Source organism: Nicotiana tomentosiformis, chromosome 3 (genome assembly GCF_000390325.3).
Source record: "Nicotiana tomentosiformis chromosome 3, ASM39032v3, whole genome shotgun sequence".
NCBI lineage: Eukaryota > Viridiplantae > Streptophyta > Magnoliopsida > Solanales > Solanaceae > Nicotiana > Nicotiana tomentosiformis.
The window spans coordinates 98,177,656-98,189,600 of NC_090814.1; the positions used below are offsets into that span (position 1 = coordinate 98,177,656).

Below are 11,945 nucleotides of genomic sequence, written 5' to 3' on the forward strand. Positions count from 1 at the left end.
TTAGAAGACAACAAGTTAAGAACTGGAAATAGAGGAGTGCCTATATCCTTCATATGCTTGAAGGGGAATATCTGCTCCTGGAATATGACATTACTGCTAACAAAGAAAGATTTAGTGTTTAGTGAGTACAATTTGTACCCCTTATGAGTGGATGAATACCCTATCATTACAACTAGTATGGCTCTAGCAGCAAATTTGTCATGCTCCTTTGGACTGGTTGCATATCAGAAAGATCCAAAGACCTTAATATGTGACAAGGAAGGTGGATGCAAATAAAGCATTTCAAAGGGAGACTTGTTGTGAATGACTCTAGAAGGTAGTCTGTTGATGAGGTACACAACAATACTTATGCATTCACCCCAGAACTTCAAGGGAACGGCAGCTTGAAATCTAAAAGATCTAGCCATCTCCAGAATGGTTCTATGCTTCCTCTCAACTACTCTATTCTGTTGAGGGGTGTAAATACATGAAGTTTGATGGGAAATGCCAAGACCTGGCAATAGTTGTTGAAATTCATTGCTGCAGAATTCACTACCATTATCTGTTCTGAGTACCTTAACAGTAGTGGAAAACACATTTTGTGTTTTAGTTAAGAAGTCTCTCAAAACCACAATAGTGTCAGACTTAGAATGAATGAGGAACACCTATGTGTATCTAGTGTAGTCATCTACAACAGTAACAAAGTATTTCTTTCCATCATATGTGGGAACTCTATAGGGTCCCCATATGTCCCAATGCAATAGATCAAACACATACTTAGAATTAGTATTACTTAGCTGAAAAGGTAATTTTGATTGCTTTGCTAATGGACACACAGTGCAATGTGTTACATTTTTCAAGGAACTAAGAGACTTTTGTTTCTTTATTACATCAACATGTGCATGACCTAACCTCATATGCCACAAATGAGGAGTTTCAGTACTTATACAAGTGCTAGTAGCTATATGTGCACATTTATTATTAGTTGTAGAGACTTATTCTTCATAGGAAGCCTTCCTTTCAGCAGATAGAGCCCATGATATTCCTTACCATTCCCCATCACCTGACCATTATAGAGGTTCTGAAAGACACAGAAATCAGGAAAGAAAGCTACTAAGCATTGTAGTTCCTTGGTGAGCTGAGAGACAGACAAGAGGTTGTACTTAAAGTTAGGTATGTAAATCACATTACTGATATCCTGATCCTTAAGTATAGTAGAATTCCCTTTATGAGACACTAGGACAGTGGTTCTTGTAGGTAAGTGAACTTTGCTTCTTTGTGATGTAGGAATTTGTTGATAGTTATTTAATATCTGTAGATTTGCTGTCATATGATTTGATGCACCTGTGTCTACTATCCAGTTGTGATTAACATACTCATACAGTAAGGATATCAGAATACCTACAGATGAAGCTTTGCTAGAGGCTCCTTCCTCAGTTCCGTTGTTAAGCAAGTGCACAATCTGTTGGTATTGCTCCTGAGTGAAGAAGGGTACAAATATCTTGTCTGGTGCTTGTTGAGGCTAAGTGAAATATGAATAACCTCCTCTAAACTGTGATGGCTGAGACAGACTAATCTCACCTTTGCATTATTGATTAACACCTTGTTGTTGACAACAACCTACTGCATTACAACCTTCTCCTGTTGGATAAGCTGTATCACTGGCATAATTTGAGTAGATGCCAGGACTAGCACCTTTTCTTTTGTACTTGAAATCTGGTGGATACCCAATCAACTTGTAGTAGTTTTCCTTTGTATGTCCCTTGAAGTGACAATATTCACATTGAACTTGACTTTTCTTTTGTCTGTAATTACCAGCTGGTTTAAATTGGATCCTTGTGTTGTTAGTTACTTTGTTGCTGTAGAGTGCAGTGATATCTAAACTCTCAGTAACTTGCACTGCCTGAGTGAAATTGGCTAGATTCCTTTGACTGTCCTGATCAACAAGCATTGAGTATGCTTTATTGATACTGGGAATAGGAATCATCATCATGATCTGACTTCTAGCTTGTGAGTATGACTCATTCAGGCCCATAAGAAATTGCAGAAGTCTGTGATATTCAAAGTGCTATGCATGCTTCTTAGACTATGGGCAGGGGCAGCCAGGACATGGCATAAGTGCATCAAATTCATCCCACAAATCCTTCAGCTTAGTGAAGTAATCAGTCACAATCATGGTGCCCTGTGTGAGGGTATGAATTTCTTTATGTAGGTATAATACTCTGAATCCATTAACCTTGTCGAATCTCTCCTTCAAGTCTTCCCACACTTTGTGTACATCAGAAGCATACAGAACACTGCTCAGAAGATCAGGCCTAACAGAGTTCATAATCCATGATAATACCACAATATTCACCTTCTCTCAGAGATCATGAAGAGCAGGTTCAAACCTAGACTTAGGAAAGCGACCATCAACAAAACCTAATTTTTTTTTCCTAGTAAACCAACTCTCATAGCATGACTCCACAATGCATAATTATCTTATCCATTCAATTGGAGATAAATAATGGAGCTACCTGGAGTATCAGTTGGTTGAAGGTACAGTGGATGGTTGTGGTCAATGACAGGAAAACTTGTGGTTCCAGCAGTGGAGGTACTTGTACCAGTAGCACGAGCGTGTTGAGCTTCAAATGGTGAAGAATTATCCTTAATCGCCATTACAACAACAGAGTAGCAGCAGATTTTAAACTTCGCTCAAATCTCAAACCCTAGTTTCGATTTGGATCACTTTCAGACACTTCAATACTCCGGGAGAGAAGCATAGTAACTAATCGAATACTGGTGAGCTGACGAGCGATCTAGATCGAGAGCATAGGCTCTGATACCATGTTAGCAGCCATGACAATGTCGGTCACGGCTTTGTTACAGCTGAGTAATTATGGCCGTGAAGAAGAGAGGAGAAAAGAGAATGAAGCTACCGACTCTATGAAACTGAGAAAATAAAATCTTCTATTCATTTTAATGAGAGTACAGTGATTATATATACAACTACAATATTAACAACCTTCCTAACTAACATTTACCATCTAACTAACTTCCTAACAACTAACTCTACCCCTTTAACTTAACTCTAGTATAGTCAGCTTGCTTAACCATAGTCAACTCAAAATTGCATTATCTCGAAATAATGCTTATTCTTACTTTCATAGTTCTACATTTTCCATCTGTATGTTTTGTTTGGTTTTGCTTTTTTTTTTTCCTTTCAAAAAAGAAGTTCAATACTCCTATGTTTGTTGATTATAAGTTTATTTATGAATCAACGGACACAAGACTGTTTATGGCGATGTTCCTTCCGTGCTTTTATTCCCTTAGTGAAAGAGTAAGTGTATTTGAGTAATTTCAGGCTAACATCACCAAAGCATTGCTTTTGAAAAGTTCGAATGATATTTTTTGAGGTAGTATGCTAGCTTGATAATCCCTATTCCCAGCCAGACATCTCGCTGATTTTACAATCCTACTTTCTCTTTCATTTACTGTAATTTTTAAGACAAAAATATAAAATAAGTGCAAAAAGCTTATGGAATTTCCCCCAATTGTCTAACCTTTACCCGATCAAGGCCATAAGCAAGTACGATTTAGAGATGCTAAGTACTAAGTAGACTGCAAAAGCAGTGAATAATTAATGCATGTACCATATCACCTAAGCCTCTTTTTTTCTTAATATTTGTCTTCGGTAATTTTCACTCTGGACCCCTAACTTTGGAATATGGGATGGATATCCCCTAAATTTTGGATAGGTACTGGGTACAACCTTTTCCGTTGCACGACTTCCCAACATGTTTGAGAATATTTTGATAAGAAATTGAACACAATGGATAAGAAAACCCTAGTGAGTTGACTCAATGTGACAGAAGAAATAGCTCACACCCGATTTCAGTGAAAAATCAGAAATTTAGATTACAAAACAAGATTGTATGGGTATTAATACCAATAAATTTAATCTTTAGCGACCACTATTTTATGTGATTTTTTGTTCTTTGTAATTTACAATGATATTTAATATAATTATTGAGTATTTTGTATGTGTTCTTCTATATATATGTGAAAACATATGCAATAATGATTACTATTTGGGAATTACCAAAAAATAATATTAAACTCACATATCAACGACGGAAAACTTGGCCGTTAAAAGTGTTATTTGTGAAAATGACATACAATTAACGAAAGGCAAACTGGCCGTTAAAAAGGAGTTGCAACGACGGATTTTTCTTGCTGCCGCTAAAAGATCTTTAACGATCGGGATGGAATCCGGTCGTTAACTTTTAACGACTGATGACGATCGGATTTTCTCCGGTCATTATCGACTGGATATGGACTTTTAACGACTGAATTTCCCCTCGCTAAAAACTATTTTTCTTGTAGTGTATATTACTTTTAAGTGATTGTAAATATATTTGTAAAAGAGAAATCTTCTTTTTTATGTTTATTTTAATCCTTTCCATAGAAGAAAATGATGGGTGAAAACTAAAAACAAACAATTGTCTCTCTGCAGCAGGTATATATACTACTTCTAGTTTTTTCTTTTTTTCCTTATTCGAGACCTATTACCTGGAGAAAGCTTATGATAAAGTTCCGAGAGAGGTTCTATGGAGATGTTTGGAGGCCAAAGGAGTGCCATTAGCGTATATTCGTGTGATCCAGGACATGTATGATGGAGCTAAGATACGGGTAAGGACAACAAGAGGAGACTCTGAATGATTCCCGGTTGAGATGGGGTTGCATCAGGGATAATCACTTAGTCCATTTTTATTTTCCCTGGCAATGGATGCATTGACGCGGCACATTAAAGGGGAGGTACCTTGATGCATGTTATTTGCAGATGACATTGTTCTTATTGATGAGACGCGTGGGGTGTTAACGAGAGGCTGGAGGTCTGGAGACATACCCTTGAATCTAAAGGTTTCAAGTTGAGTAGGACCAAGACCGAATACTTGGAGTGCAAGTTCAATGGTGTTACCTAGGAAGAGGACGGGGATGTGAGGCTTGGTACGCAAGTCATTCACAGGAGAGAGAGTTTCAAGTACATTGGATCTGTGATTCAGAGTGATGGGGAGATTGATGAGGATGCCACACATCGTATCATAGCAGGGTGGATGAAGTGGAGGCTCGCTTCTAGTATTTTGTGCGATAAGAATGTGCCGTTGGGACTTAAAGGTAAGTTCTACAACGTAGTGGTTAGACCGACTATGTTGTATGGGCCAGAGTGTGGCCAGTCAAGAACTCCTATGTCCACCAGATGAAAGTAGCGGAGATGAGGATATTGAGATGGATGCGTGGGCACACGAGGTTAGATAAAATTAGGAATAAAGTTATTGGGGACAAGGTGAGAGTGGCCCCTGTAGAGGAAAAGATGCGAGAGGCGAGGTTGAGATGATTCGGGCATGTTAAGAGGAGAAACACAGATGCCCCGGTCAGGAGGTGTGAGAGGTTGGCTTTGGGGGGTAAGAGGAAGGGTAGAGGTAGGCCGAAGAAGTCTTGGGGAGAGGTGATTAGGTGGGACATGGAACAACTTGAGCTTACCGAAGACATAACCCTTGATAGGAGGGTGTGGAGGTTGAGAATTAAGGTAGAAGGTTAGTATGTAGTTGAGCATTTTCCTTTGTCTTTCTTAGTTCAATAGTATTAGTGTTAGTCTGGTATCCCTATTAGCCTTAGTTTGCTATTTTCACATATCATGTATTGTTAGTACTTTCCATCAATATCTCTTTAGTTTGATATCACTTTATATCTTGCACTGTTATTACTTGTGATCAGTACTTCTTTCATCTTCTCCTTTGCTATCTTTGTTTTAGTTTTATAAATATCCTGTATTGTTATTACTTAGTATCAGTGCATCTTTCATCCTTTCTTTAGCCGAGAGTCTTCCGAAAACAGTCTCTCTGCCCTTCTAGAGTAGGGGTAAGGCTGCCTACATCCTACCCTCCCTAGACCCCACTTATGAAAGTACACTGGGATGTTATTGTTGTATTCGAGACCTATTCTTTTTATGTGATGCAGCATTTTATATAATGAATTTTTGCTCCATTGTATGCTATTAACTTCCATTAATTATGACTTATGATGATGCTTGGTGCTTTTATTAAATTTTCGAAATATTTTCAAATATACAAGAAATGTATGATCAAGGGTATGTTCTTCCTATCTAAAGGTTGAGTTACCTTTTACATCCGTCACTTTAAAGCTTGAGATGGTAAAGTAGAAATGATCATTTTCTATTCTTTATTTACAGAAAAGCTTTGATGTTTGACAATTCCCCATTTTTTCTTGATCAAGCTAAACCAATATTGTTGATTTTCAAAGCTGTTCCGCAATTTGCCTATATTTACAGGGACGGCAGAATGAAATTAGATGCTTATAGTAAAAATCAATCAGGAAACCTAATGTTAAATGTATCAAATAAATCATAACAAGTCCCAAGGGGCTATCTAGCTGCTAAAAATCCTGATCAACTACTAATATTAGCCGGCCTAAAGGAAGAAGAAGTACCCTATTCGAACTTCATAAATCAGGTAGCCTAATGCTAATGAAATATGATTCAATGTATCAGGTAAATTATAAGAGGACCCCCTGTATTTATCGGTAGCCAATATTTTTGATAAGCTGTTAAAATTAGAGAAATTTAATTCTAGAACCCCATTGGATAATTATTCAATTAGAAATCTGGCATAATGTTAGTCAAGTTATTTGAAATATCCGATCAAGTTAATTCTAACACAAGGCACCTTATTGGAGGAAGTACCCGTAAGTTTCTAAGGACTTAAGTCATATAAACGAAAGTTGTAAAAAAAAATTCACATTATCTGCGAAGTAATAGGTTAGTCCACTAATTTTCAGGTTAATTACCGCATTATGTTTGCTACAATGAGTTATTTATTGTAAGTAAGCTTAACCTGATAATGTAAAAATTTATGCATTTGTAAGCCCAACGATTTTAGCCTAGTTCCAAAGATAGATTAGTAGGTTGTAAACATCTCTGAGTGTGAATAACTTGTCAATACATTGAATAACTAAAATATTTCTTGACTTTCAAATAATTTCCTCTCCATAAGTCATGATATCACATTAATCTCAAACAAACTCTAGGAAAATTAATCGACTTGTGAATATTCTTAGAATGCTTTAGGCATGCTTTTATTTTACTATCGTGATTATGTATACGTTCGCGTAACATAATTATTGATCCCAAAAATAAATCAAGGTATGCGTTCGCGCGATTTTGGCCGAATAATCTTAACAATTAATAAAGCGTGATGAATTGTGTACAAGTACGCGTGACATAATTTTAGGGCACTGAACAAAACAGATTTACGCACATGTAATCGGTTTCAAAGATAAATCCATAACGCCATAATTAAAAGCGGTAAAAAGCAAAATGTACATAGGTTCTAAAAATGAGTAATTAAATAATTAATTAAGCCAGGTATGATTAAAAGTAATCGTGTTAAAACCACGGAATCCGGGAGTGCCTCATACCTTCTCCTAGGTTAACAGAATTCCTTACCCTGTCTTCTGATTTTGCGGACTTAAAACATAGTCAATTTCCTTGATTTGGAATTTTAAAATAAACCGGTGACTTGGGACACCATAATAATTACTCAAGTGGCGACTCTAATTAAATAAATAATCTCATTTCGATTAATGTCACTTAAATTGGAAAAACTCCCCTATCCCTCGGGAAAAAAGAGGTGTGACAGCTCTGGCGACTCTGCTGGGGAACGAACCCAGAATCTCTGGTTCAGGGTTCAGAATTCGAGCTTGTAATGTGATCTATACTTGGCTTTCTTGATTGTTGATATTATTGTGTTTGTGGGCCTAATGTGCTAATTGTCGCTCATTTACCGCTTTGATATTATTTGAACTATATAAACTGCCTTCTTACGCCTCCCTTCTGAGTCTTCTGAATTTATGGTGCACATGTGCGCGTGACCCACTATTCTATTAGAGGTCATCCCAAATAGAACGAGGCTGGATCAGTAACTAGGCCGGGTAGTCTTTCGTGCTCCCGGTATGTTGCCCCCACCTCGGCTTGAGTTGTCCGCTTGGGTAAGCCAGGTCTAAAATACCCCCTCTCCCCCAGGATTTTAAACCTAGAATAACATAACTTCATGATGGATCCCTAGTAGGAACGCTTGTTTGCATCACGTGCATTTGACTTTGGGGACTCAACACAGGGGTTGAGTCCGTTTAGGACATGTGTACCCAAAAATAAAAGACCATCATGATGCATCCTACGTGCTATTTGTGCATTTTGTTTGATCTAATTTGCATGTTGACCGATTGCTAGAATAAATATAGAAAATTGAGAAAAGCAGAAGTGAGAAGTAGGAGAGAGAAAATTCATATGGTTTCCAAAAATTTTGGTATTTGAAAAATCTAGAAACTCTGCCGAAAGTTTAAAAAAAAAAAAGAGAAAAAGAAAAGTCATTTCAAAATGAGTCAAAAAAATCATGTTTTCCCTATTGTGACAAAACCGACCGAACTACGCGGGTCTGACTCTCACCGGATGTGAGACACGTAGGCAAATCTTATCGGTTCCGGCCCCAATTTTAAAAAATCCAAAAAATATATATTCCTTTAATTCTTTCTTTAGAAAATCCCAAATAAAAAAAAAATTAAAACAAAAAATATTTTCTTTTTTTAGAAGTCTTTCATTTGAAAAAGAAAATCAAATCAAAATCCAAAAATATTTTTTCTTTAGAAGTCTTTCTCCGGAATAAATAAAAAAATAAATTGAAATTCAAACAAAAAATAATTTCCTTCTTCTTTAGAAGTCTTTCTTTTCAAAAATTCTCAAAATAAATTAATTAAATTCTAAAAATATTTTCTTTCTTCATTATAAGTGTTTCTTTTGGAAATTTAAAAAAAATTCAAAATCCAAAAAAAAGAGTTAATTTATTTCCTTTATTCTTGATCTTTCCTGAACTACGTAATGATCTGATTCATGCGGCGTCATGATACGTTGGCAATCCCCATCGGATCGATCATAGCTATAAACAAATTGAGTAAAAAAATAAACCGAAAAAAAAAAAGAAGAAAAACATTAAGTGAACAAGAAAGAAAATAGTGACAATAAAAAAAAATAACAAAGAAAAATAACGAGCAAAAAACAACAAAAAGAGAAAGAAAAAAGAAATCAAAATATGAAAAAAAAATTCAAAAAAAAAATAGAAAAAAAGGAAAGCCTCCCGAGAAGGAATCAATTCACCCCTGTTGGTGAATCATACTCGAGCTTGTTCCAAAAAGCTAGTCAGGCTAGGTCTACTGCAACTAGTAGCCCCAAACCGGCGGACCGGGCTAATGCTAGATGTGAATACCACTCTGGAGGAGTGGGACATGATACAGAAGACTGTTGGATTCTTAAGAGAGCAGTGGAAGACCTCATAGAGGTCAAGGCAATAGTGCTTAGGGATGAAGAGTCCCCTAATATGATGAACAATGGGCCAATGGGCCTACTCACACCAATGGGCCAGTAGTCGGAATGATATGTGAAGATGAAAAATTTGATTCAGCCCTAAAAGCCACAGTAGCCATTTCCGCGGCAGAAGAGAAACCTAAAAACGGGCGCCAAACCTGAAAAGTTCTCTGTCAGATGGGAGTCTCGGTAGCCGGTCTTGCTATCTTTTCTGCGTCCTGATTATTTCAGGGTGTAATGCGGACGTTTTACTTTTATTGTCTTACTTTGTGATGTAAACCGTTCTATCTTTTTAAAAAAAAACAAAAAAAAAACAAAAAAATCAAATCTTTTTTCTTAATCTTGTTACCTTTCTTATTCTCTTTTCAGTTATGTTAATATAGATTTTAATGACATGACATGCTTGCGGACTTCATGCCTAGATCCTAAAATGCCGTCAGACCTCGAAATAATGAATCAAGAAACATAATGTGTTGAAGATAAGGCTTGTGAGAAACTAAATAAAGAATTGGAACAGTAGGCCTAGGCCAAGTTCGAATGAAATCAGAAGAAATTGCAATTCCCTTTCTTCGGATCATTGTTGAAGCCGAGATTGACGATAAAGATTGGGTCAAGAATCGATTGGAATAATTGACACTGATTGATGGAAAGCGATTGGCCGCAGTTTGTCACGAATAGTTGTACCAACAAAGAATGGCTAGTGCCTACAACAAGAAACTGCGGCCCAGGAAATTTGAAGTGGGGCAACTCGTTCTGAGATGTATCCTCTCGCATCATGAAGAAGCTAAAGGAAATTGGCTACAAATTGATTCAGTCAAAAAAGTACTATATTTGACCCTTCACACAGCTTTAATACTCTTTGATTGGGATGACGAATGCTTTCATTCTCGCTATCCAAACACCATTAACCCTTTTTGCCAACTCTTTGAGCCGGTTACCTTTCTTTGATTACCCTCTTTGGAACCTGAAGGAGTTATTGAAAAAAAAATAAGAAAGAAAAAAAAAAGGAAAAGGAAAGAGAAAGAAAACAAAACAGGCAGAAAGACAAAAAAACAATTCATGTTACATTGAACTACGTTTGACTTGATTCCGAAAGGATACGTAGGCAACTTCTCTCTAGGGTTCAGTCACACCAAAACAAAAATTCACATTTCCCTAAAAGTTAAAACTGGGGCAGATGTTACAATGGTTCGGCGATGGTTTCGCCTGAAAGGTTCCAAAGTTGTAACTCAATCCAAATCCTTTTTATCCAAATCCTTTTCAAGTCCTTCCGATCAATCAACGAGAATGTTCAAGAATTGGAGGATACAGTCACTTGGATCTGATACAACAAAATAAGAGAGTCTTATTAGTGAAAACCCCCATGGGCACTGCAAGGTGATGGTGAGTAAAGAAACTAAAATGAGAGTCTTGTTAGTGAAAACTCGCAAAGAGCACTATAAGGCGATGGCGAGAAGAGAAATGAGAAAGGTCAGTTGGTGAAAACCCGCAAAGGGCTCTACCGATCGAAAAGCGTATCCTCATACCCATTGGCATTGACACAGTCCTAGGCAAGGTTTCTCGGTTTCAAGGCAAACGTTGTGATGAATTTCTGAGAGTCATACAGTGGACACAGATCGGGCATCCAGTCCAAAAGGAATGTCATATTCATTAAAGTCCGCATATACTCCAGATAAGTCCTTCTTTCCTTCTCCCGAAAGGGATATCTCTTGTCTAAATTCATTGTCCATTCCATAGTTTGTTATTCTTTGAATCCCTTTTGGTCTAACTCTGTTCCAAAACTAAGGCAAAGAAGGGATAGCAAGACTGATTTACAGGGTTTTCGTTTGATACAAGCTAATATTCAAGAGGCACCCAGCCTTGGCAGGGGCATCAAGTAAACCCCGATTGGCCATGGTGGCTGATGCTTTGAAATAAAAAACTCTCGAAAGAAGGAAATTAAATTGAAAGTGCCTACAAGGCAAAATGAAGTTGAATAGGTTAAGTCCCACGTGGCTAACCATTTTGGCAAAGTTTGAAAAGCCAAAAGTTCCCCAATGCTCTAAAATTGAAAGTTTTGGAGGAAAGAAGTCGAAAGTAAAATGCAACAAAGGCAAAATAAAGTTGAAAAGGTTAAGTTCCACGCGACTAACCGTCATGTAAAAGTTTAAAAAGTCAAAGGCTCTCCGGGGCCAGAAATGCAAGTCGTATTCACGAAACATCTAGTGGCAGGTTGAAATCATCATCAAAAGAAGATGGGCACAAAGCCAAGCTGCCAAAGACATCAAGGCCACAAACCGACCACCACTTTTAAAACTCACAATTTTTCTTCGTTTGCAGTAGGAACAAAGCAGTGCAGAATGGCGATTCCTAAAAGACGAATGTCACCAAAGGTAAGTTTCCTCAAAATCTCCACTTTCCTTTATTTTTAGCATGCATCACTACTGTTCATATCTCTCATTTTTGTAGCTTAACCCAGGTAGAATCTTTTCGCCTAGGGGGATCCAACTAATAATTTCTGGTAAAAGTACTCTTCGCTCAAGATGTTTTACATAGCTTAACCCAGGTATAA

General features: G+C 37.2%; 1 protein-coding gene across 1 annotated transcript; it reads right to left on the reverse strand.

Moving 5' to 3' along the window:
- Window positions 1-2,065: 2,065 nt before the first annotated feature.
- LOC138908222 (uncharacterized) lies at window positions 2,066-2,637 on the reverse strand. Its single transcript, XM_070198873.1, has 2 exons — window positions 2,496-2,637; window positions 2,066-2,340 (listed from the first exon to the last, which is right to left on the reverse strand). Exons 1-2 carry the CDS (start codon window positions 2,635-2,637, stop codon window positions 2,066-2,068), a joined length of 417 nt encoding a protein of 138 aa, XP_070054974.1.
- Window positions 2,638-11,945: the final 9,308 nt, after the last annotated feature.